This window comes from Delphinus delphis, chromosome 3 (assembly GCF_949987515.2).
Source record: "Delphinus delphis chromosome 3, mDelDel1.2, whole genome shotgun sequence".
NCBI classification, from domain to species: Eukaryota; Metazoa; Chordata; class Mammalia; order Artiodactyla; family Delphinidae; genus Delphinus; species Delphinus delphis.
Window position 1 is genome coordinate 45718987 of NC_082685.1, and position 27562 is coordinate 45746548.

General features: G+C 46.2%; 2 protein-coding genes across 2 annotated transcripts in view; one reads left to right on the plus strand and one right to left on the minus strand.

Annotated features, from left to right (window-relative positions):
* The window catches only part of GLRA1 (glycine receptor alpha 1), a 49111-nt gene that overhangs the window by 5591 nt on the left and 15958 nt on the right, over window positions 1-27562 (plus strand). Inside the window, exons 2-5 of the mRNA XM_060007151.2 lie at window positions 224-291; window positions 20960-21183; window positions 24156-24238; window positions 25431-25568. Coding sequence (XP_059863134.2) covers window positions 224-291; window positions 20960-21183; window positions 24156-24238; window positions 25431-25568 — 513 coding nt within the window. The remainder of the gene's footprint in view (window positions 1-223; window positions 292-20959; window positions 21184-24155; window positions 24239-25430; window positions 25569-27562) is intronic.
* Window positions 5972-27562, minus strand: part of G3BP1 (G3BP stress granule assembly factor 1) — an 89357-nt gene continuing 67766 nt past the window's right edge. The window contains exon 13 of the mRNA XM_069540575.1: window positions 5972-6075. Coding sequence (XP_069396676.1) covers window positions 5987-6075 — 89 coding nt within the window. The 3' untranslated portion in view covers window positions 5972-5986. The remainder of the gene's footprint in view (window positions 6076-27562) is intronic.

Sequence of the window (27562 nt, forward strand, 5' to 3'; positions counted from 1 at the left end):
TCAGCCTCTGGTGTTCTATACCTGGTGCTCACTTGGGGACCAGGGAATCTGGCATAGCAATGTGGCTGGGAGTCCCCGCTGCTCGGGGGTGGGGTGCAGGTCAAGCAAGGGTCTCCTCCACCAAGGGGGATCCATCCCTGAAGTCAAAATCCCACAAACTGGTCCTATCCTGGGGATTTCTTCTTGGCCTTGGAACTAAGCAGGAATCTCTCTTGATTGGCAGGGCCCCCGGTGAACGTGAGCTGCAACATTTTCATCAACAGCTTCGGTTCCATTGCTGAGACAACTATGGTGAGTGAGTCAAAACACAAGCTGCTATTTCCTGCTCGGGATATCTCTCTCCCTGAAATATCTACCCTCTGCGCTGGTCTTCCCCAAGGAGGTGGAAAATCTGGTGTTTTTTCACGTCTTCAGTGGTATACTATGGGATTTGGACATTTTTACTGTCCTAGTCAATGTTTTGGGGAAAGACATACATCTGAAAATGGCCAAAGAGCTAGCTGGGCTAGCACATGCTAAACACTCAGGATTACAAAAGCAAAATTCTATCAACAGGTGAAAGTTTTAGATTAAAGCAAATGTAAAGACCTGCTTTTAAGTTTAAAATTCAACTGTGCAATAGCAGAAGACTGGTTACAGAAGCTAAAATGGGTATATTGATTCTTCTCTCTACTTTTGTATGTATTTTTAAATTCCCATAGTAAAAAGTTTAAAGTAAATCAGTTATTCTACAAAAAAAGACTAGAAGGAAAAATACCAAAATGTTAACAGCAATTATCCCTGGATCGTAGACTTATGCATGATTTCATATCCTTCAGTATTTCTATGTTTTTCTCATCTCTACAAAGAGTAAATCTTACATTAGTGATTATAACTAAATGTAATGCTACTTTCAATTTTTTTTTCTCAATCCTTGAAAACAAAAAATCAATTATACTTGTTTTGAAGGGAGCAATCTAGCTTGTGAGAAAATAATTAAGGCAGTTTCAATCATCTCTTTATGAGCAGAGGCAGAAGCAGCCAGTCGATCACCAAGCCCTGTAGATGTTCCTGCCTTGAAATCCTCTAAACCACCCATTCCCCTATGTCCGCCTGACCCTGGTCCAGCTCAGGCTTCCATGGTGCCTGGCCCACGTTACTGCAAAGCGTCCCAAGACTGGCATCTTGCCCGCCTCCAATCCATTCTTCCTCACACCATGGTCTTTCTAAGATACAAACCTAACTACGCCAGTCCCCTGCATTAACGCCTCCCTGTGGAACCCCCTCCCCGTCAGCATTAAGCTTAGAAGGCCCCTCTGATTCTGCGCGGCTGCATCTCTTCCCTCCTGCTTCCCATTCTGGATAAATGGAATTGTCCGGCGTTCTCCACATGGGCCGTGCTCGCCCTCTGGTTTTCAGCCTTCTCTTGACGCTGCTGAGGCCTCTGCCCAGAGCACCCGCTCCAGCCTCCTTTCCACTGCCAGCCTCCAGGGTCCCTTAACTCTCCGCTTAGAATGACCTCTGCAAGGGGACATATAGTTTTCAAGGGCAGGAGCCCTCTGTGTCCCCCTTTGCCTGGCAAAGCAATAAAGCTATTCTTTAAAAAAAAAAAAAAAAAAGGAATGACCTCCACAGGAAGGCTTCACACTCTAACACGTGTGTACACGTGTGTGAGCTCATGTGTGCGCTTGACCTAAGCCTGTGATGGGTCCCTTCTACCCATTCTTGTGACACGTGCCACAATTCCCATAACAGCACTGACCATCTGCACCTACACTCTCACAGTCTGCTCGTGTGTCCCTCCTCTCACTGTAATGTCAGTTCTCTGGGGGACAGAATCTTGTCTCATTTCCTGTGGTAACCTCGGCAGCTGGCACAGTGATCTAATAACAGGTCTCAGTCATTGTCTAAAACAAATAAGCCAAATCAGATATACTGTCTATTGATTCAAACCATTATTTGGTCCTAAACATTTATGGAGATTAGATCTAACCTTCTAGTCCCAAACTGGCAAAAATCACTGAGCTCCGTATGTCATGGGGCAAATGGTCCAAAATCTATGCTCCTGCAGAGAGGTCTGTCTTAATATGGTCAAGAGACCCTGCCCACATCCAAAGGAAAAGCGATCAATTCCCTAAAACTCATAGGCCTTTTATCTGCATATGGAGATGGTCCCACCTGTCGACTAGGAACCAGCATGGCTGCTTTTCACTGGGCCTCCAGGTTCGAAAGCCAAGTCTTTCCACTCTGTGAATGGGTATCTTATTAGAGCTTCTAGTGAACTTCTCTGCTTTTCTTCTTCTCCCTCCCAAATCAGAAGTGCATTGACATCTACATTATTCATAGGCCCTGTGGGGTGAGTGTTGACACTTCCTCTCTTCTTCTGAAATGGTAAAGAGTCATCAAACCAAGTCACGGGCCACCCGGTTATGTTAAGAACTTGGTTATCTGAGGACAGGTGTACATATCTGCACTCCAAGGCCACCCCCACCTGTTTCCCTGTAATTGTCACACAGAGATCTATTTCCTTGTTACAGATTACTACAGGCGTCGTGGTTTGCCCTTATTTTGTGTGGTGGTTAAAAGCCGAGACTCTGAAGTGACATAGACCTGGGTTCACTCACTATATGTAAGAAGCTGATTTGGTTCGTATCTTTAAGCCTCATCTTCGTTGTATGTAAAACCCCAGGGGTGATTAACATCATACTACTTCACCAAGTTGTTGTTTTTTTTTTACCTCCTCAAGTTATTATGGATGGAAATTATGTGCAGGGAAGTGTTTATCACAGTAAATGCTTTGTTAAGTGCTCTAAATGTTTTCGATGATGATGATGATGGTGGCGATGATGGAGGCTCTGGGCACTGAAGCCCCAAAGCCACCACTGATTAGCTGTGTGATCCTGAGCAATTCCTAGACTCCTCTGAGCCTTACCCCTCTCTGGTATCTCTTGTCTACCTTTCCAGACTTCATTCCTGCTGCGTACTGCTTTCTACAGAGACAGTACAGCAGTAAGGACACAGTCTTCCATGCCCAGACAAAATCTGAGGCTCAGCTCTGTGGCTTTGGACGAGGTAGCCTAAGTTAGCCTCCTCATCTGCAGAGCAGGGGACCAATAGCAGCCACCTTGTGACCTGCTGTGAGGATTAGGAGATAAGGCACAGAAGTGCTAAGTGCAGGGTCCGACACACAGTACACACACAGTGAATGTCAGTTATTATCATGAAATGCCACTAGTAGTTTTCAACACATTTTCACACTCATTCTCTCACTTGATTCCTTCACCAAATACTTACTGTAATGACCACTCTACAAAGTAGACATGGCAGACACAATATTCCCCAATTTACAGCAGAGGAAACCGAGATTTGGTGACATCACGTCCCAGAACTAGTTATTGACCGGGCAGGGATTAAGATCCAATCCTTGTAACTGCCAGAACACTGAAGAGCACAGACGGGGGAAACTGAGGGACCCCAGGCCCACAAAGCACACTTAAGCAACAACCTAAGCGTTATCAAATGTGGAAATCCAACCTCAAATCATGGTAGGCTCAGCATGCCTCAGGAGAAAATAGTAAGTAATGAAAATGGAGATAACCAACAAGGGGAGCACAGAGGGATGGCCCCCTGGAGTGGAGATCAATAATGTTTAGACAGGGCTTCCCTGGTGGCGCAGTTGTTGAGAGTCCGCCTGCCGATGCAGGGGACACGGGTTCATGCCCTGGTCCAGGAAGACCCCACATGCCGCGGAGCGGCTGGGCCCGTGAGCCATGGCCACTGAGCCTGCGCGTCCAGAGCCTGTGCTCCGCAATGGGAGAGGCCACAACAGTGAGAGGCCCGCGTACCGCAAAACAAAAACAAGAACAAAAACAAAAAATATAGTAACAAGGGCAACAACCACACATTAAATGCTACTGTGTGCCAGGCAGTATGCAGAGCACTTCCACATGTTTCATCTCATGTAGACCTCACAACAACCCCCATGAGGCAGGACATGTTATCCCCATTTTACAGATAAGTAAACTGAGGCTCAGAAAGGTTAGGTCACTTGCATAAGGACATGCGGCTAATCAGTAGCAGAAGTGGGAATTGAATTCAGATCTATATCACCCCAAACCCCACGTTCTCCTGAGCCAAATATAAACATTTAATTTCCGGATGTTTGGGATTACCCAGCCCTTGCTTGTTTCTTTTCATCATAAAGAAGTTAGAGCTAAAGGGGAACTTCATTGAACAGACATGCCCAGGCCCCCAGACTTTCATCCCAGAGCTCTGCCTCACCAGCCACGCAAAGAGCTGGTCGTGCACCCTGGGTCCACGGTAATATGGACATAGTCCCAAGGTCAGAAACTTTCCAGGCTGTGTCTGTTCTCTAAGAGCAACAGGAGTGCAGAGCCACTCTGTAAACAGCTGGAGTCCCCAGGCCTGACTGTCTGCCTCTCAGAGCCTGGCTTTATTCACCAGAGCTGAGAGCAGAGAAGGCAGCCAGCAAAGCAACAGGGGTCTCTATCCGTTCCTGACGAGGGGAGGGCTGAGTCTGGCTGGCCTTCATCTGACCTTTCCAGCGACTCTCTTTGAGTCTATGCAGTGAGATGAAGGTAGAAGCAGGGACAGGAATGGACGAGGGAGAAGAGGGAAGGGAGTCCTGGCCTAGAGCAGCAACTTCGGCACTCTACAAGAGAAAGATCTGGAGCTAGGACCTAGAGGGAACCATCCAGCTTGTCTTGACACGTGTGCTTACGAGTGCCCCTAAGTGTGTGCTCTGCAGCATCTATACGTCATGGAGCATGTGTGTGCATGTGTATATTGTGGGACCATGTGTTTGTGCAAATGTACACATTGGCCTCTGTATATGTGTACGCTAGTTTGAACAGATTTAGACAGGTAACCTCAGAGAGAGATGTATCTGACCACGTACAGGTATGAACATAAGTATGTGTACTTCTGTGGTTATAAATGCACATGTGAATGTGTGTAGTGAGGATGTGCATGTATCTGCGTATATACGTAGGACTACGTGAAAGTGCTTAAGAGTGAAAATGCATGAAGGGTATTATTTTCACATAGGTAATTGTGTAAGGATATTTGTGAAGCACATACTTAAGTATGTAGCAGCATCTGAGCCAGCAATATGTCTGTATGCATGTGCATGTGAATGTGCGTAAATACAAGAACACGTGAATAAGTGAAAGAATATTTAATGTGTAACAGTCTATGTGTACGAGTATGTCGATACATGTGTTCAGGTGTACGTGTGAGTGTGCACACGTGGGGACATGCAGACAGCTGGAATTCATGTGGAACTAAATGTCAGCAGATGTGAAAGAGAGACAGTGTGTGCATGTGTGTGTGAGTATCTGTGTGTGTGGGTCTTGACGTCCTTTGGGCATGAATCTCAGCATTTCCATTATGAGGACGTGTGCTCCAGCCTCTCTTGCCAAGGGCTGGGCTAGCCTGGCACAGAGACAGGCACACTGTGGCCAGGACCCCTGACGATTGGCAATGGCCTATGCAACTACCGTCCACACGTTTGGCCTTATTTGTCAATATTAGGGGGGCAATAGACAGAGCCCTGAACCAGGAAACAACAGAGCAAGGTTTGAGCTCTAGCTCTGCCACAGTTTAATACCACTGAGACTCAGCTCCCCCTTGGCACCTGGCTCTAAGAATGGTGTGTAGGAATACACAAGAAGTGGGTATGAGAGCCCTTCATGAATGCTACAGAAATGTAAAGGATTACTAACTATTGAACCAGTCAGCCAAGGACTCCAACACATAAGCCTAAGGAAATGTCTTTCTAGTTGTTTTTTTCCTTCTGTTCCTTATTTATTCATTTATTGTTTCCACCTCCGTTTTTAAGGTCCTATACTGTACGTGCTGAACAGGCTGTAAGGATATAGATCCGTTTTACTCATATTAGGCTAGGCTTTCCTGCAGCAACAAACAACCCCTGAAATCCCAGTGTCTTAGAACAGCAAAGACCGATGTATCACTCACCTAAAGTCTGCTACAGATCTGGGGGACGCTCCAGGACTACTGTCCTCCACGTCGTGGCTGAGCCTTGCATTTCCACATCAACAGGCGATTTCACATTTGCTGTGAGAGGAAGAAGGCACTAAGGGGTGGCACACCGGCAAGTAAGTGCTTTCCACCCAGAAGTGACATATAGCACTTCTGCTCACATTTCACTACCCAAAGGAAGCCACATGGCCCCACCTGAAGAAAAGTAAAATCCTCCCATGGCCCCAGAAGTAAACAGGAGCCAGGCAGGTCTCTGCTTTCAAGGAGTCTATTGGAGAAGGTGGACAAGGAAATCAAAGAGAATACCGCAATATGATGAGTGAGATTACAGAGGTATGCACAGGAAGCCATGGAACACAGAGAATAAGTAAGTCAGAAAGAGGGAAAAAAATGGTTCTGAAGAACCTAGGAGCAGGACAGGAATAAAGACGCAGATGTAGAGAATGGACTTGAGGACACGGGGAGGGGGAAGGGTAAGCTGGGATGAAGTGAGAGAGTATATATACACTACCAAATGTAAAACAGATAGCTAGTGGGAAGCAGCCGCATAGCACAGGGAGATCAGCTCAGTGCTTTGTGACCACCTAGATGGGTGGGATAGGGAGGGTGGGAGGGAGACGCAAGAGGGAGGGGATATGGGGATATATGTATACGTATAGCTGATTCACTTTGTTATACAGCAGAAACAAGCACACCATTGTAAAGCAATTATACTCCAATAGAGATGTTTAAAATAAATAAATAAATAAAATAAAACCTTCCAGGAGAGAATGGCGTTGTAGAATGACCCAGAGAGGAGAGGGGTTTTAAAAGCTGGTGTGTGTTCAACAGCAGTAAAAGAGGAGACAAGTCAAGTAAGAAAAGAAAATCTCATCCAATGGGTTTGGCAATGGAGGATGGGGGAGGGGAGCATGTATGAAATTAGAGAATGCGATTCAGGGGCACGAGGAAAGCACAAGACAAAAGGAAGTGAAGACAGTAGGAAGATAATTCTTTCAAAAAGCTCTGCTATAAAGGGAAGGTGAGGTGGTGGTGGCGTCATTTGTCATTTACTGAGCACTGTTCTAAAAACTAGGCATCCGTGGTTAGCAAAGCATGGGGATCATTTCATATAACACAACAATCCCATTTTACAGATGAGGAAAGTGAAGCTCAGAGAGGCTTAATTCACCCAAGCTTTTCCAGCCAATAAACACCATCACCAGTTATTATCCCCAGGCTGCCTGAATCCTGGTGCCCTGCTCTTGGCCTAGGCCACCTGCTGAGTGTGGGGCAAGAGGAGAGGCTGCAGAGCCAAGGGGATGTCAGGGTCGTGGGAGGACATGACTTCATCCTGGTCTCCTGCACTCTGGTTTGGCTAACAAGTAGGATCTGTGCAATTCTATCAGAACTGGTATTGAGAGAAGCCGTTGGCTGTCCATCCCTGTGGATATTTGCAAGTGAGACCCCAGGATCTACGAAAACAGCTACCATGCGAGGAGGTTAAATGCCCCCTATGTCCAACCATAAAAGTTAACACATTGTTTAGGAAGCAGTCACTTCTGAATGCCAGCCTACTTCTGGGATCAATTGACTAAATCGAATCAACTGATTGAATGAATTGGAATCAGTTGATTGAATGAATTGATTTTTGAATCATAGAAGATAAAACTTAAATCCATCTACTTCTTTCCAACTCTACTGCTGTCAACTCTGGTTCAACTTGGCACCATCTCTATCCTGCTTGACTGAAACAGCCTCCTAACCGGCCTCCCCGCCTCCCTTCCTCCCCTTCTCTACCACTTCCCATAGTGCCTTTTAAACCCTAAATCACATCACAGCATTCCCCTCCTTCAAATCCTGCAACACCTGCTTAATCCTTTTACTACGCTCAGCTCCTTCTGCCCAGAAAAATCTTTGCATGAATGGTTCCTTCTCATCCTTCAGGTCTCAGCTCAGATATTTCTTCAGAAGGTCCTTCCCTGACTCCCTATCTAAAAATGTCCCCCCTTCCGGTCACTGTCGCATCATGTTCTATTATCTTCAGAGTAATACCTAAAAAGTAAAAGTTTGCTTGTTAGTTTGTTGTTTTGTTTGCTTTTTTATTGAGAGTGGGGACCCTGTCTTTCTCAATCATCCCTGTATTTCCAGTGCCCAGTACTTTGCCTGGACCATAGGAGCTCAATCAATATTTGTAGAGAGAATTAACATTGGAGGTTCTCCAGTTTGAACCCCCATCTCTTGTCAGAACCTCTGCCACAAATGTTGTAGTTTCTGCTTGCATACCTCCAGTGATGGGAACCCCTGCACCCCGCCAGGCAGCCCACTTCATCTTGGGACACCTCTGACATCTCCATTTGCTCATGGCTTTCATTCTGATCCTGGGGCCACAGAGAACCAATCTCTGCACCTGACAGCCCTTCCAATAACTGAGGTCAGTCCTCTCGCTCCCTGGCCATGCCTGGCTCCCTTGGCCATTCTCCCCAGTTCTCAGTCCCTTTCCCATCTAGGGTGCTGTCCGAGTACAGCCAGCATGTCAATTTCCACCTTGAGCTGAAAGGCCAAGCAATGAACCCAGACCCTCAGGAGTGCTTAGAGCAGAGCGCACCAGGGCCATGCTCATCCTTACTCTGGGTTAGTGGGCTTCAAAGCATTGTTTTTAACAGCAGCCCACCACCACAGTCCTTTTTTTTTTTTTTTTTTTTTGCGGTACGTGGGTCTCTCTCTCACCGCTGTGGCCTCTCCCGTTGCGGAGCACAGGCTCCGGACGCACAGGCTCAGCGGCCATGGCTCACGGGCCCAGCCGCTCCGCGGCATGTGGAATCTTCCCGGACCGGGGCACGAACCCACGTCCCCTGCATCGGCAGGCAGACTCTCAACCACTGCGCCACCAGGGAAGCCCCACAGTCCATTTTTAAGGTGAATCTTATGCAGCACTTTAACAGACTGATTTTTGAAAATGGGCTGTTCTGGAGGAAGTGGAACAGAAGCCAGAAATCTTAATGCCTTGGCCTTTTCCTCAATCGGCCCCCGCAAGGTAGCTCTGGGGACCTCTTCAGAACCCTAAAATCATTTCTACACACACTACCTCAAAGACATTTCAGTTTAGGGACTTCCCTGGCAATCCAGTGGTTAAGAATCTGAGCTTCCACTGCCGAGGGCATGGGTTCGATCCCTGGTCAGGGAACTAGGTGCAGCCAAAAAAAAAAAAAAAAAAAAGACATTTCAGTTTAGGTAACAAGTCAGTGTTGACTGACACTATGCTTATGGACAGCAAAACTCTGGAACATTTTTTTAAAGTATATGAGCAACAGATGAAAACAAGTTTTGTAGTAAATCCAGTAAAAAAGAGAAGAGAGAGAGAAACAGGAATGCCCCTGCTTTGCACTCTCCCCCGTCCCATCTGAGTTAACCACTGCAGAAAACACTTTAGTGTATGTCTTACTGGTCTTCTTTCCTTGAATGTGTCGATACATCCCTTCGTTATTACACATCTTTGTCTAAATAGGATTGTGCAATACAATTTGCTTTTTTTCACTTCACCATGTCTTGGAATCTTTCCACATCACTACATACAGGTCTACCTCATTCTTAACATTCTACACACCCTCAAATTTGGAAACATAACAATGGTTTATTATTATTACATTCAGTATGTGACAAAATGATTTTAATCAGTATTTCCAGATTTACGGCCCGCCTGTAAAATTCCACGCTCTGGACATAACATCACTTCATGGTATTTAACCACTTGTCTCCTGATGGGCCTGTAGGTTCATGCAGCTTTCACTATTACAAACAAGGGCCACAATGAATAGTCTTGCACATGACTCTTTGCATGCTTCCTTAGGATATATTACAGAAGTGGAATTACTTTATCAAAGGACCTGCACTATTTTGGCAAATATTATTGCCCAACTTGCTCCCAAAGAAGCTTCAATAATTGTTCCCACAACAGTGTTTTTATCCTTGCCAACTCAAGATATTATCAAGCTTTTAAATTTTACCAAATGGGATTTTTTAAATGGTACTTCACTGTCATTTTTAATTTTCACTCCAGATTCCTAGTGGATTTGAGTATCTTTGCTTTTTTTCTTTCTTTTTTTGCATAATGGGCATTTTGAATAATATAAGTTTCTTCTTTTACATATACCTCCATAATCCATTTGGAGTTTAGTTTGCTGTAAAGTATTTGGTGATGGTTTAACTCTATTTTTCTCTGATTAAATAGTAATTTTCCAGCATTATTCTTAAGTAGCCATTATTTCTCCATTGATCAGAAATGCTACCTTTCTCAGAAACTAAATATATATATATATACACACACACACACACACACACACACACATACATATATCTTTTTCTAGTCTCAGTTTATTGTCCATTGCTCTATTATCTGTTTCCACTCTATTTTAATTACTATGGTTTAACACTGTATTTCTATATCTGGTAGAGAAAGTCCTCTGTTGTTCTTCTTTAATAAGGTTTTCTTGTCATTTCCAGTCCATTTTCTCTTCCATACAAACTGTAGAATCAGCTTGTTGATGCCTATAAAAATTGCCTCAGATTTTGATTGAGGTTGCATTGAATTTATAGATTCACTTGTAGAGAACTGACATCTTAACAATATTATATAAATGTGGTATGTCTCTCCATTTATATAGGTATTCCTTTATGCCTTTCAGTAAAGCTTTAGAAGCATTTCGTTGTGTGTGTATGTGTGTGTGTATATATATAAATATAAATATATATATATATATATATATATATATATATACACACACACACACAAATCACACATTTCTCATTAGGTTTATTACTGAATATTGCGTGAGGTTGGTTAATATTGTGGATGAGATCCTTGTTTGTTGTTGCTTTTTCCATTACACGTTCAGTCTGTCTACACAGCTAATGCTAGGCCATTTACACTCTGGGATTTAGGAAGTCCAAGAAAAAGTCTATTAAGGGCCATCCATTTAGACATATCTTGACACTCCCAAAGCCTTGGTAAACTGCAGACCGAGAGGAAGCCAGGGAGAGAGCCCTCACACATGCCATAGAGTCTATTAAGAGGCAGAAAATGGGATTATAGGCAGTCTTGGTATCATCTGCTGGATGACTCTCTCCAATACACCACCATGGGAGGCATCACAGTCGTGAATTTATGGCATCCCAGGGTTGGCTCTCCATCAGATCAGATTCAGGAAGGCTGACTAATGACAATCAAAGCCACAAAAGACTGAAGTGGGTAAATAAGACCGTGAAGTTATTTTACTTTATGATGGGGCTTTCCATTCCAATAACAGCATGCTTGTGTCCTCCATGAAAGCACTCCCTTGCCATTCGTTGAATACCAGGGAAACAAATCAAAAGTTGCTTTTGACATACCAAATTGGAGGAAAAGAAGGTAGACAGTCTTGAGGAAAATCTCATCCAGGCCAGAGAGAGGTCTAAGAAACCATCCCTCCTCACCACACAGAAACCCTCTCTTCAGATACAAAAAAAGTTGGTGTTCCCCCAAGCAGTGTGACCCTATCCTTCAGATGATGCTAGACTACCAATTGCCAAATTCCTGCTCATCAAACTGCCCTTTCTTATACCACCGAATGAAGGTCTCCAATATGTTTATAAAATAGTTCTCTAAACAAGACACAATAGGGACTTCCCTGGTGGTGCAGTGGTTAAGACTCCACGCTCCCAATGCAGGGGGCCCGGGTTCGATCCCTAGGTCAAGGAACTAGATCCCACATGCACGCCACAACTAAGAGTTCACATACCACAACTAAGGAGGCTGCATGCTACAACTAAGGAGCCGGCCACCCACAACAAAGAAACCCACGAGCCACAACTAAGGAGCCCTCAAGCCACAACTAAGGAGCCTGCTTGCCGCAACTAAGACCCAAGGCAACCAAAATAAATAAATAATTTAAAAAAAAAAAAGCTCCAAAGCTGCAAAAACCCTTAAAAAAAAAAGACATAATACAATAAATTAGGGTTCCACTTAATAAATTACAAACACAGGCCTGTTCTAAATCATTGAGATTACACATGGGTTTGTGATTACGCTGAGCCTTGCCAAATTTCTTTGCTGCATGTTCACCTGTTAGTTTAACTCGCAGAGATCAAACTTATTTTCCGTATTTCCAAGTTCACTAGTGGCATGTCTCACTTTTATGCCCTGTACTGCCAATACTGTCCTCTTTCCTCTTTTCAGGTTAATACCCACGCTTCAATTTGCATCCTTCGGCAACCAGTTACAGATCCACCTCAGTTTAGCATCACAATACAAAGTTCCCCATCTTATACTGACTATGAGGATATGTATGAGCCAACCCGTCACATGGGCTCAGTGAGATTCCAGTATACTGTGTCTACTATGTTTCTTTCACCTACCCATCTAGGAACTTGGTTTTCAAAAAAAGGAAACAGAGGGAATTCCCTGGTGGTCCAGTGGTTAAGACTCCACATTTCCACTGCAGCGGACACAGGTTCAATCCCCAGTTGGGGAACTAAGATCCCACATGCCTCACAGAGTGGCCAAAAAAAAAGGAAATAGGCAGCATGCAATTGTCAAAAGAATGTGAAATTGGGAGCCAGACAGTCGTGGTCTAGCACCTACTAGCTTAGCTATGGGACTCTGGGCAAGACACTTAAGCTCTGTTTAACCTCTCTGAATTTCAGTTTCCTCCCCTGTAAAATGAGTATAATAATATTCAGTGTGCTAGGCTGATGAAAAGTTTAGAGATACAATGCATATAAAATTCTAGCAAACATTAGACATCCAATAAAAGTGGCTGCAATTAGCATTTTTATGTAATTATTAAACTCACGCTGGGCTTTAGTGATCCCCTGAAGATAAACAAAGAGGCTCCGCTCCACTTGTCCAAACCATCGGCAGTTCTTCACAACAAATGTAGCCCTGATTATGTGCGATCCAAATGAGAATGCAACAGGCAGGGTGGTGACTCAGGAGAGGCTGAAGGCATGGAGCAGGCAACTGGAGCCAAGGACGCAATGGTCAGGATCCGGGGAGTCTGCCAGCTCTGTACTTGAGTGTAGAGCAGACAATGGGTCAAATCCAAGGGGCAGGGACTTCCCTGGTGGTCCAGTGGTTAAGACTCTGTGCTTTCAATGCAAGGGGTGCAGGTTCAATCCCTAGTCAGGGAACTAAGATCTCACATGCTGTGCGACATGGCCAAAAAAAAAAAAAAAAAAAAAAAAAAAAAATTCAAGGGGCAAATCAGGAACGATGTAGGAGTACTCGTAGACTGCTGGACCTGGGGCAGAAGCCTTTTGTCCTTTGCCCGTTTTTATTTTTTATTTTTTTTTAATTTTTATTGGAGTATAGCTGCTTTACAATGTTGTATTAGTTTCCACTGTACAGCAAAATGAATCAGCTATACGTATACATATATCCCCTCTTTTTTGGATTTCCTTCCCATTTAGGTCACCACAGAGCATTGAGTAGAGTTCCCTGTGCTATATAGTAGGTTCTCATTAGTTATCTATTTTATACATAGTATCAATAGTGTATATATGTCCAGCCCAGTCTCGCAATTCATCCCACCTCCCTCCTTTGCCTTGTTTTAATATTTCCTGCTAATTGTGGGTATCTACAAACCCACAGGAACATAACAGCAGCCAGAGGCAGTAGCTGATGGCATTGAGGTATCACAAAAGTGTCGCTCAGTACAAATCTGGGAGATTCTGGATGGTGTAGTCTAGTAGCTAAATGCATGGGCTCTGGCATTAACATCTTGGGTTCAAATCCCAGCTTTGCCACTTACTAGCTGTGTGACGTCAGGTACAGTACTTTAACTTGTGCATGCCTTAATTTGCCTAACTGTAAAATGAGAATAATAGAACCTACATCACAGGATTATTGTAAATATAAAACAACACACATAAAGAACTTGGCACCATCCCTTGCATGTGGTAACATCTCAATGTATTATGTGCACTGTTATTATCAATCCTGCATCTGCCAGTAACTAGTGCTGGGAACTTGAGCTGTTAGGGCTTTAATGTCCACGTCTATCCAATGGAGATAAGAATCTGCCCTTTCATAGAACTTCATCGAACAAAACTAATGTGAGGGTGCTTTGTAAAGTCAAAAGCAGTTAATAAGTATGAGACGTTATTAATAAAAGGAACTGACACAAAAAAGAAAAACAAAAAAGAAAGAAAGAAAGAAGCGAACACAGTGTACTACTTAAAAGCACAGGACTTTGGAGTCAGCCAGTCATGGATTCGAGTCTCAGCTCTGTCACTAACTTTAGAAAAAGCATTAAGTCTCCCCAGGCTCAGTTTATCCATAAAATAGTATCCCTGTGAGAATCTGGGGAGAGGGATCATTAAAGCACTTAGCACTGTGTCTGGCACTCAGTCAAGATTCAGTAAACTCTCCATGTGCCGGTGAGCCAGGTCCATACTCTCACAGGGCAGTGATGTGACTCTTCTCACATTTGAAGGCAACATCTTTGACTGATTCCACAATGCTTCTCAGAGGTCTGGGAAAGTGCTTGAGAAGCAGCAGCAGCTCGTAAACCAAGCCTGGGACCCTCCACTCTGAATGCCCCCTGGTCCCTGGCTCTGAGCAGACTGCTCCAGTTCTCACACATTTTAATCCCAAATCCTGTCAGAGCTGAGTCTAAGTTAGAGTTTCTCCAAGGAGAGCAGAGACTGCCTGATGGCAGATTCAGCTCGGTTCTCCTCCTCCTGCCCTTAAAGGTGTACAAGGGATTAGGAAAAGTAGTGGGAAAGGGGTCAAGATTTCTGTATGCAAGTCCCACCTTAGTCACTGAACTGCTGTGTGGCCTGAGAAAAGTCTCTTTCCCTCTCTGGGCCGTGTGTAAAAGGAAGGAGTTGAGACAGAAGTCTACCTGTAATATTTGTGATGAAAATGATGAAGGATAAGCTGATGATGACAAAGAACAATGATTCTCTCCTCTGCCCCACTCTCCATCCCTACTATCTCAGTTTAGCTCTTCCTTATCTTTCATTGAACTGTCACAGTGGCCTCAAAATAAGTCTCCCTGGTCCCGTTTTCTCTCACTTCGGCACTTCATGGTCACGCCTCCCACGCTGATCTTCCTGCAGTCAAACTGGAATATTGCTCCACTGCTTAAGACTCCAGTGGTGCCCAACTGGCTACAGAATAAGATCCAAGCACCTTGGTTTGGCAGTTAAGGATACCCACAGTTTCAAATCAATCCATTCTCCAGCCTCATCACAGCAGAGTGGTTAAGAGCATGTGCTTTATATAATCAGACAAACCAGATTTGAATTCCAAGCCCATTATTTACTGGGTGAATTTGGACTAATTACTTAATCTCCCTGAGCCTTCTTCATCTATAAAATTAAGGTGAAACCACCTATAATCATAGGACTGTTTTAAACATAAGACGAGCGGAAGTTTGTGGCATGCTTAGCACAATGCCTGGTACTTAGTAGGTCCTCAGTAAGAGGGACTTTTATTACTTACGCAGCTGACGGTTGAGCTAAACTGAACTGTTTGAATGCCCCTGCCTATACACCTTTGCTGGTGCTATTCCTTCCATATGAAATTCCTTTGATAACCTGCCCCCCCATCCCACCCCCGCCAACTCTACAAATCCTAACGCTAAATACACCAAGGCCGAAGCCCTGGTCCTCATGTCCTGTCCTGCTCTACACCTGTATTCCTCACCTCTGTCCTTCCTCCTCACACATCACTGGCCTCCTTTCCAGCCAAAATCAGATATTATTCATATCTCAGAACAACACCAGATCTAGAGATGCTAACTTCAGGAGGATGAAACAACCTGATAGGGGCCATTTCAAATGCCACCTTCTCCCCAAAATCACTTCCAGAATCACCCAACCTGCCTGGAAGTAATGTCAATGACTTGAAAGCAATATCTAATAGCAGCTTGTTAGAACCTCTTCTGACCCTTATCACTTTCAGTTTTGTATGTTAGATTTGTGTCCATACCTTGCCTTGCTTGCTAGATAATCTGAGCTCTGTGAGGGTAGAAGCCAAGACCTGAGCCTCTGCTCTCACCGTTCTCCCACTGGGCCTCATAAGTGTTTATAGAGTTGAATCAAGTTTAGAGAAGAAACATCCCTTTAATGGCTAGAAGGCTGACACTTAGGAGGGTATAAGAATCTGATTCTTCCTCCTCCTCTTGGGTGATGGCTCTTGGTTCTGCCTGCTGTGGGCACACATCTTGCCCTTCACGTCCTCTTCCCACCAACACACCCACTATGTTCTTAGCTCTTTCCTACTAAAGCACCTCATGCTTCCTATTTCAGCACAATACTGAGTTTAGAGGAGTTTGCTGGGAGAGGTTAGAGTCTGAAATTAGACATAACCGGGGCGGGGATGGCGCGGTGGTGGGTGCACACAGGAAGCCTTCCCTCCGTGTTTGTTGAATGACAGAACGAACAAATGAATGAGTTAATACTCTACCTTGGTCTCGCAAGCATGGAAGCTGCCCAGTTTCCAGAAATCAAGCCATCAGGGAATCTCAGATGCAAGACTAGAGAGTGGGTGCTAGAGCCTGCTGAGCCAGAGCTCCACCAGTCCCTCCCCCTCGGACTCAGAAGATGGGCCACCTTGAGGGTCAAGGCCTGGAAGCCAACTACCAGAGGTGGGACCTGAGGTTCTCAGCTGGAGAACTCCAGTGCTGTTCTTCCAGCCTCTGGGCCCGAACGTGGACCCCCATCAGGTTGAACACTGACCAGAGTAACTGCAGAGCCAAGTAAGCGAAACGGCATTTAGCTTTCAGCCTATTACAACGGTTATATTGGTCCGTTCCAAACGGCATTTCCTGCTGCTGTTTACCAACCGGGGAGGAGAAAATCGATGCAGCAGCTCGTCTGGGGAGCGGGTGCTGAGGGGAGAAGGGGGCACTAGGAGAAGGGGACAAGTCGCCTGAGGACATCAGACACAGTCTCCTCAGCTCTTACCCTCACTTCTCATGAATCGCTTCAAAGCGAGACCCTATGGTTTTCATTTTGTTTTTCTCCTTTTAGGTGACGTATGTTTCTATTGCTTTATAATCAACAAGCATTACTTCTGTGATAAGAAAAATAAAGTATTTTTAAATATCAGTAATAAAATGCAACTGTAATAATATCCTTCCCTACTTAAAATTCTTCGAAGACTCCACATTAGTCCCAGGATGGAGTCCGCATTCCCCAGGACAGCCTGCTGGGCGCTGCGTGCTTCCTCCCCCTCCTGCCCTCACTCATCTACTTGCTGTTCGGTCCAAAGCACCATGCTCTTGCTTTGTCTCTAGGCCTTCACAGGTGCAGTTCCAACTGCCCAAAATGCTTTTCCTTTTTGGCTCTGCCATATTTGGTCTCACCTTAACTTCTGTATCTCCCCAGTGCCCTGTACATAATCCCCAGCAGAGCCCAATCTCCGTGTGGTGTAAGCGCTACACCGTAGGCTCTGTGACAGCACAAACATGTCTTTCTTGTTCTCAGCGTGTTCTCCAGTGCCGAGAACAGTGCCTGGCACTTAGATGCTCCATTAAATGTCGCTGGAAAACATAAAACTAATAACGATCACCTATTATATTTGGCAGGGTTCTTAGAGACCATCTAGCCTAACTCCTCCTTCTAACTGTGGGGCCCGGAGAAGTAAATCCAGATTTTAATCCCAGGTCTCTTCTGAATTGCTATGTGACCTTGGACAATGCCTCCTCTCTCTGACCCGCAGTATCTCCAGCTATAAAATCGGGAAAGCTCGGGCTTCCCTGGTGGCGCAGTGGTTGAGAGTCTGCCTGCCAATACAGGGGACACGGGTTCGTGCCCCGGTCCGGGAAGATCCCACATGCCACGGAGCGGCTGGGCCCGTGAGCCATGGCCGCTGAGTCTGCGCGTCCGGAGCCTGTGCTCCACAATGGGAGAGGCCCGCGTACGTCAAAAAAATAAAAAATAAATAAAAAATGGGGAAAGCTCTTCCTACCCCATCTTTTTCCGGCTCTGCTTCCCCCTCCCCCTCCCCCTCCTGGGTGGTGGATAGCTCCAGGTACACCGACTGGGTGAGTAGGTAGGATGGTGCAAGAGAAAGAGGAGGTCAGGTTTATCCTCTCAAACTGTTGCCCTTCAGGTTGAGGAGATAAGACACACACAGTGAGGTAGTGCTAAATTAAACGTTTCTGGCCATTCCATTTTGCTAGGAGATCAGAAAAGGAAGAGGTCAGGGAAGCCTGGGGGCACCAAGCCTCCTACAGGAGATAAGACTTAAACTGAGCAGGCAGTGGGGGTGAGAGAAGAGGCTCCCCAGCACAGAACCAGCCATCCATAGCCAGGGGACGTAATCAACAAGTGCTCACTAGAAGGTCGGGCTGATGTGGATTCAGATTCCAGCTCTGCTGCTTACTAGCTCAACCTTTCCAAACCTCAGTTTCCTGAACCTCACTAGGAGAATTTGAATGTCTAGCTTGCAGGGGTTTTGTAAGGATTAAATGTGTGTGACAGTATCTAGAACAGTACCTGGTGCCTAACAGGCCATTTTAAGAAATGCCACTTTCTTTTCTTCCTTCCAGCCACATAAACTGGCTTGACATGTTGCTGGCAAGAACATCAGAAGTGCAGCTGGGGTTTGGGGACTGAAGGCTTTTTCTGTCCAACCATTCATAGTCTGTTTACTCTGACATGACTCCCAGTGCCTCATCTCTCCCTCCCTCCCTCCCTCCCTCCCTCTCTCTCTCTCTCTCTCTCTCTCTCTCACTCACTCACACACACACACACACGCACACAAACACACGTACTTCATGTAAAATCCACAGGACAAACAGAGGCTGTTTCTAATCCCTGATGAGATGGGGCCAGGTTGGGAGCTATTACAATCAACAGGAAAAACAAAGAATCAACCTCCAGTCTGGCCTGAAGTTTTCCCTCCACCGCAGGACTTATAAGATAGGAAATTTTTTTTTAACATCTTTATTGGAGTCTAATTGCTTTACAATGGTGTGTTAGTTTCTGCTTTATAATAAAGTGAATCAGCTATACATATACCTATGTTCCCATACCTCCTCCCTCTTGCGTCTCCCTCCCACCCTCCCTATCCAACCCAGCTAGGTGGTCACAAAGCACCGAGCTGATCTCCCTGTGCTATGCGGCTGCTTCCCACTAGCTATCCATTTTATATTTGGTAGTGTATATATGTCCATGCCACTCTCTCACTTCGTCCCAGCTTACCCTTCCCCCTCCCCGTGTCCTCAAGTCCATTCTCTACGTCTGTGTCTTTATTCCTGATTATGAGACCAAATGTCATTTTCTATGGGGCTGGAGGGAGAGGCTTCAACTAAATTACAGAACAGTCCCATAAGACGTCTTGGAACATTTCAGGAAGCTACTGATATTCCTGTAGGCAAACAGAATGTGGGAGGAAGTGGCGGGGGGGAGTGTGGGGGGCAGAAGGGCTGTTTGCTTCAGTCCATTCCTGCTGATGACAGATCGAGGGTGATCGGGATTTACGCGTAGCACCCCAAAAGAAAATATTGCATAACCTCCTTTATCCTGCACCTTCAGAGAAAAAGCAGCAGCAGGTGCTTCTGAGAAGAGATTATTCCCTGAAGGAGAACATTTAAAGTTGGACTTCAACTGAGGTTATTAATCTTCTAGGGAACTATAAACCCTCTTGGGAATCCAACAGAGAGAGCTATACCCTTCTTCATAGGAAAACACAAATACACCCCAAATTCTACTTGCAATGGAATATTCACGGGCCCCAAGTTTACAATGTCTCTCTAACAAAATTTAAAACTTTTCTTAATGGAAATATTTCTTAACTTCATTACCCAGTTTCCCACTGTGGAGACCTACCACAAATTGCTTCTCAGGTTGTTAATGAGAACTAAATGGATTCTTTAAGACCCTCTAAGACCTCAGCTAGGAATCAAGGCACCTGGGCTTCAAAATCAACTCTGCTCTACATTTTCAGAGAGACACAGCCAGTCTCAACTCTCTCTAGATTTCAGTTCCCTCATCTGGAAAAAAAAAAGGTGGGGAAGCGGGTAGTTTTGACTAGGACAGCAATTTCTAACCCACATTCTGTAGAAGATGAGCCTCATGCACAAAATAAAAGAGTTCTATGGCCAAAATAAATCAAGGCAGTGTTGCATAGTCTATTCCCCTCTTGGAGATGTACACAACTCCTCAGCGTATTAAGGTCTCTGAGAAGTCCTGCCATAAAGAAATCTGATACATTTGGTTTAATCAAACATTTCCCTACTTGGTTTGATCATGACTTTTTTTGTCCCATCAGAGAGCATTTAACTTAGCGCTGGGTTCCAGTAAGATGTGGCATCTGTTAGTCCTCCCCAAACAAACAAATCAACACATTATAGAAGGTAACAGAAGGCCGGTATTGAAAGAGTGGTGTGAACCCTAAGACCAGCAGAACACTATAAAATCCCTCCACCCAACTTCCCTTCACTGCTTGGGAATTGGGCAAAATAGTGTGAATGCTCAGGCATCAGCTTTTAGTCTTTTCTTTTGTTCCTTCAATCTGTCTAGAATAGTGACTCTCAAACCTTAGTGGGCATAAGAATTACTGCACTGATGGGGTTGATAATAAAAGGGGGACTTCAGCTTTATCTGTGATGTATTATTTCTCTTATCTAACAAAAACTGAAGCAAACACAACAAAATGTTAACAGGATGAAAAACAGGTGTTTATTACATTAGTATGAACTTCATTTTTTCAATTTTTCAGAAGAAAGAATAACATTTAATTAATCTCAGTTCAGAGTTGGATATACTTAACAGGGCATCTAGAGAATTTTCAGGGATAATTATGACTGCCCTGATTTTTGCCTGATGCACAGACTTTACGTCTCGTCCCCATGTAAGATGCAACCATGCTCTGATAGCATCCTCCAGGAGGGGCTTTGGGAAGCGCTGACCGAAAGCACCTGGGCCCTCCAAGATGTGACATCCCAGGGCCTGACTCTGAGTCCACCTCCTTATCTCCTGCCTGTAGGACTATAGGGTCAACATCTTCCTACGGCAGCAGTGGAACGACCCCCGGCTGGCCTACAACGAATACCCGGATGACTCTCTGGACCTGGACCCATCCATGTTGGACTCCATCTGGAAACCTGACTTGTTCTTTGCCAATGAGAAGGGGGCCCACTTCCACGAGATCACCACGGACAACAAACTGCTGAGGATCTCCCGGAATGGGAATGTCCTCTACAGCATCCGGTGAGTTCTGTACAGGCTCATCCCCTCCATTCTCAGAACATACCCTGTGGGGGCAGACGCTAAGAGGAGGGCCAAACAGAGGTGAACAGGCCCTGGCAACCGAACACCTTTACGGAACAGGCAGAGCCAGCTCTGCAGCTTACACTCAGCAAGTAAGAATAAAATACCACGGGAACTCCTAGAAGCGAGTAGCTCATTATAACCAGGGGGACCAAGGAAGCATCCTAGAGAGGGAAGGTTAAAGTTAGGCCCCCAAGCTTACCCAGAATTTCAATCAAACAAGATGGGGAAAGAATATTCAAAGACAATGCTGACCCCAGGAACACTCGGTTACTCAAGATGAATAAATTCCAGAGAGCTGCTGAACAACAATACTCTATAGTTAACAATACTCTACTGTACATTTAAACACTTATTAAGAGGGTGGATCTCATGGTAAACGTTTCTATCATAATTTTAAATAATAGCCGAGCAAAGGCGCAAAGTCTGAAAAATCACAGCAACTTCAACATAAATGGCCTGCCAGGTGGACGGTGCTGCTCACAGGTATAAGCCAGGGCTGCTCCTTCCCTTCTAGAAAGCCTTTCTATCCTCTACTCCTTGCACTGAGTCTGCTGGGACTCCCCTCCCCAGTTGGGGGATATCCTGCATACACTGGTTATGGGCAAACTTTCAGAGCTTCCTGCCACACTCTGTGCCCCTCCCAACCCACCTAATTCTCAGTCTCCTCCCCCAAGGCATGGAGAGAAGGACCAATGTCCATGTTATATCCTTACTACGTACCATTCACTGGGAATTTACCTACTAGGCTCAGACTTTATATGTATTATTTATAATCCTCCTAACAACCCTATGAAGTAGGCTTTATTACGCCCACTTTGCAGATTAGACAAGTGAGGATCTGAAAGTTTAAGCAACTTGCCAGAGTTCCCACGGCTACAAAGTAGCAGAACCTAGATTCTAATCTGTTAGTGTGCACCTAATGCCCACTCAGAGCCTAGAAGAATAGTGCAGAGCATTCAATAGGCACTCAAATATTTGATGAGTGAATGAATATGTTTTTATTTCAAAGAGCTTAAAGGGACACTGGTCCTACTACTACTGTGTAGCACAGGGAACTCTGCTCAATGTTATGTGGCAGCCTGGATGGAAGGGGAGTTTGGGGGAGAATGGATACATGTATATGTATGGCTGAGCCGCTTCGTTGTGCACCTGAAACTATCACAACATTGTTCATCGGCTATACGCCAATATAAAATAAAAAGTTTAAAAAAAAAAGGGGGGGGGGACACTGGTCCTAAATGACTCTCCTGCCCCTCCAGTCCCTCAGGGGAATATATCTTTTTATTTCCATTAGGAGATGAGCTTTAAGTGTCCAAGCCCATTGGAGAGGCCGCACAGATCCTAATCCCCAAATGTGAATAGATTCAGAGTCTCCCCTGAGAGCAGGCTGGGTGGGAGAGGGGACTCAGGGACCTCAGCAGGTAAAGGAGGCACCATGGAAGGGCAGACTGGGAGGAATCCAAGGCCAACATGGCCTTCCTCACCCATTGCCCGCCCCACCCAGTGCGCATCCAGAGTGGAAGGGTGACGGGCTCAGGATGGCCACCGAGGCCTGGCTGGCTTGGATTCTGCTGCAGCCAGGCTCAGTTTCATATCTCCAGGAAGCTAAGCCCCAGTGCAGCATGACAGAAAGACAAATCAGCAGAAAGTGATGTTCCAAGGTCATTCAACTTCAGGAAGTTCACCCAGTGTGACGGCTGCCCCACTTTGGAGCTTTTATCTTCAGAAATTCAACTGCGTGCACTTTCCCTTCCCTTCCCCCTCCTTCTCCCGCTCCCTCTTTCCCCTCTTCTTCCCCTCCCTCTCCCTGACCTTTCCCTCCCTGCCTCTGCCTTGTGCTTAAAGGACCCGCATCCACAGCCGTGGGTGAGAGCTGGAGCAGGAAGTTCGCGCCAGGCCGTGGGCCTCACCACGTGGGGCCGAGGTGCCAGCAGCTAAGCCCCACAAGACCACCAGTTAGGGGTCTTCAGGTATTGAGGTTGGCTTTTCAGGACAGCAGTGCTAGAAAGCCCACCAGCAAACATACGAGCTCAAAATCCAAAAGCCAGGAGACCTGGTTTCGAACCCTGGCTGAGCCATCAGCTGGCTGTGTGACCTGACATGCCTCCCCACCTAGCCTTCTCTGCATCCCAGTTTTCTCACCTGTCCAGTGCAGGAGTTGGCCTGATGATCTAAGTCTCTCTGGCCTCCACGAGCCTTTCTTCTCTGTTCCCTGCAGCAGGGGCTCAGATGCTGGCAAAGCCTTTCAAGCTGAAGTCTTGCATCGCAGCTGAGCTGCAGACCTCGAGATTCTGTTAGGGGGACTCCCTCTGGTTCTGAGGTTACAGTCTCTGCCAGGGTTGAACAACCCAAAATAAACACTAGCCCAGACGCCTGGAGCAACCACCACTCCCCAACTGACCCCAGCAGGAGCCCGCAGACGCGAGTCAGCTGTGTTGGACACCCAGCGTGCAGGGAGCCTCTTGGAAATCACTTTTGATGAGCCTAGTGTGTGAAGGGAGAACCCAAGAACCACCTGCGCACCTGATACATACAGGTGCACCTGGGGATGCTTGAGGCCTGGTGGTGCTCAATTTAAAATTCAGGCTCTGCCCTACCTGAGGGCTCTACAGAAGATAAGGGATGGAGGTGGCCCATGGCCTACAGGCCTTCAGGCAACTTGCTAAAGGCAAGTTTCTAGAAGCCAGACAGATGCCAAAGAAGCCCAGAAGTTCCACCTACTTGTGTGACTTTAGGCAACCTACTTTATCTCTCTGACGTGGAAATATACATATATTATTTCAATAAACACTGGTTCCCTAGCCTCCTTGGCCTTTCCTAGATAACTGATTTTCCAGCAGTAACTGGAACAGAGGCACAGCTTCTCAGGTTTGTGGTTCCAACATCATACAACTCCTTTCTCTTCCCAGAATCACCCTGACACTGGCCTGCCCCATGGACTTGAAGAATTTCCCCATGGACGTCCAGACGTGCATTATGCAACTGGAAAGCTGTGAGTCCCTTGCATGAGGCCTCTAAAAGAACCAGACTCTCCTATCCCCATGGGACCAGCATAAATTCCCACACAGATGCTCCTAACCACTGGACCCCAGGAGATTACTGTAATAGCCCAAATACCAGATGAGGAGCTTTGCTCTTAGAAAACGCATTAGAAACATAACTTCCCTAACATTGTCTGACTGAAGTTCAGCTCTGGAGCCAGCAGCATTCTCCAAAGAGGCACTGTTCCATGTCCCCTGTGAACATGCTCACCAGGAATGGAGGAGCAATAGCTTGAATAAGTCATGGATGCTCACTCCAGCAAGGGAGAGGTCTTCTGCACAAGTAACTCTAAGGCAGGCAGCAAGTGGTAAGTGTGTGGTTAGACGTACAAAACGCTGTGGCCTCAAGGCAGAAAGTGCACTTCCTTCTGACTGGGAAGGAGACAGGGTATGGAGAAGGCTTTATGGAGGAGATCACAGGTGAACCAAGATTTTAACAGATGGGGGAGCTCACTTCTTTGACTGCAAACACAGAAACCAATCTGACTCATGTAAAGAATGGAATTAAGTGGAAGGACATAGGGGTTCCACATGGACTTGAAGGAAAAGCTAAAGTACAAGAACCAGGCCAGAGCATTTAGGCAACAGGAACTAACAGACCATCCCCTCGGAGCACCACCTCTGAGAAGAGTCTGCACCAGCCATCCCCGAACCCTTTGTCACTTTACTCAACAGAGAGTCTGATTGGCCTAGTTGAGTCACCATCTCACACCTTGGCCCCCAACTGATAGCCCCGCCAGGATAGCATACCATACAGTTATTCCCCAGAGGAAAATCTGCTGGGGGCACAAGAGGGGGATTTGCAAGGATGGTGCACAGGCAAAAAGAGCGGAGGTCAGCTGAATCTGACATGGGACTGAGGGGTGAGGGCAAGAGGACAAGCTAAGGTGGGAGGCTGGCGGGGGGTGGGTAAGAGAGGTGGAAGGGCTGTGGGGTAGATGTCAACAACGAAACCAGCTTTAACCTCTTGTGTGGGGAGAAAAAAACCGCAGCAGCGACATAGTCTCACGAGTTCCACTGAGTGTCTGATGCCTCTCTGCTTCTAACATGCTTCATGTTAGACGCCCTTCCTGCAGTACCCCTGACGTGCTTCAAATAAGAGCTTCTGGGTGGTGACTTCTCCTCCTTCTCATCCCATCCCAGTTGGATACACCATGAATGACCTCATCTTTGAGTGGCAGGAGCAGGGGGCTGTGCAGGTGGCAGATGGACTGACTCTGCCCCAGTTTATCCTGAAGGAGGAGAAGGACTTGAGGTACTGCACCAAGCATTACAACACAGGTACGTGCGAGGGCCCATCTCAACCCAGCCAGGGCCAGAGGTCAGTGCAAACATTCGTTCAGTCGCTGATCCAACGGATCTTCCGAGGTACCCGTGGTGGATCTACCTCCGTATTTATTACCTAGTGGTCAAGAGAATGTCCCTTGAAACCAAAAAGTGGCTCCCACGCTTTCTTCCTGTGAGTCCTGGGACAAGTCACTTGAGCTTGGGCCATATCTCATGACAAGAGGAGCTGGGAGATACAGTCTCTTTTCCAGGTAGCAGTATGTCCAGCTCAGGACGGACCCTGTCCCTAAGGCAGAAGGGAGAGCCGACAGTGGGAGGACATCTAGCAGTGTCTATCACAGAGGGACTGGCATTTCTATTTATTTTTTAAGGTTTTTTTTTTGATGTGGACCATTTTAAAGTCTTTACTGAATTTGTTACAATATTGCTTCTGTTTTATGCTCTGGTTTTGTTTTTGTTTTTGTTTTTTTTTTTTTTTTTTTTTGGCCGTGAGGCATGTGGGATTTTAGCTCCCCGAGCAGGGATCGAACCTGCACTCCCTGCATTGGAAGGTGAACTCTTAACCACTGGACCGCTGGGGAAGTCCCGGGACTGGCATTTCTGAGAGGGCAAAAGCACAGAGAATGTTCACATTAGACCTCAGTGGGGCGCTGGGAGCTGGCACTGAGGATTAGTAAACAGTGAAGTTGGAAAGGGTCCCCTGGACTGTGAGCTACAAGGAGGGAATCCCACTTTTTAGCTCAGCTCTCTATCTCCCATGCCTAGCCCAGCATTTGTTGGAAGGTTGAACACAGGGATGAAGTGGGACCGGATCAAGACTGGCTTTGCCTGCCCTGTTTCAGGCTGGGAAGGAGCTCATGGAACGCTGTGGACAAAAGGCAGTCAGTTAGTATGCCACGCTGGGGAGCTGGGCCGGGGGCTGCTGTCTGAACACAGCCGAGTGGAGTGGAGACACATGACAGGCTGGGACAGGGGCCCAGGAGAAGAGGAGGTGAAGGAGAGGGGTTCAGAGAAACCACTGTGGGTTCTGATGCAAGTAGAAGGCCCAGAGAAAAAGCAGGCAGCCTGGGTGCTGGTCTGTTTAGGACAGCTGTCTCTTTCCAGTGATCTCGGAGATATCTTAGAACCTTCAAAAATACTCTCTTCATCCCTGGGCAAGCTGAGACTCAGAGACAGTATCCAAGGGGAACGGGTTCCAGGACCTGCCAAATTACCAAAATCCAGGGATGCTCAAGACCATAGTTGGCCCTCCTCACTGAAGGATGCAGGGCCCACAGATATAGAGGGCCAACTGTACTCTCATTAGCAGTGAGTCCCCATGAATCAAATAATCACAACAGATTCTCACATACCACACACAGCCCTTTACTGTTTACACAGCGTTTTCTCATTCATCATCTCAGTTGCCCTTCACTATTCACATTTAAGTGAGAGCTGAGTTCTGGGCTAGCTCTGTGGATTCAAGGAGAGAAGACTGGCAAGGCCCTGTCCACATGGAAGGGGCTGTCCAGGGAGCTGTAGAAAATCCCCTGGTAACTGTGCATCGGTAGACTGGAGTTAAGACGCCACCATGGGATGGCCCAGCCCAGTTCCAGGGATTCACAGATTGGGAGGAGACGAGCTGTCCGCAGTCTGGTGCAGAGGACAGAGAGAGAGAGAGAGAGAGAGAGAGAGAGAGAGAGAGAGAGAGAGAGAGAGAGAGAGAGAGAGAGAGAGAGAGAGAGATCAACTTGCCTACTAACTCAGTGTACTATGCCTTAAAGGCTCTGATGATCATGTGAAGAGAGCTGAAGGGACACAGGAAAAAAAGCGCACTCTGCCTGGGGGAGACTTCACAGTTAAACTGCCATAAAGGAGACGGACGATTCCTTTGGCTGGTTGTGGGGCGGAAGAAGGGCATTCGGGGCAGAGAGATTATCAGGCTCAAAAACTCAGAAGTGAGAAAATACAGAGGATGCTCAAGGCAAGGGATGGAGTGTAGGGGGTCA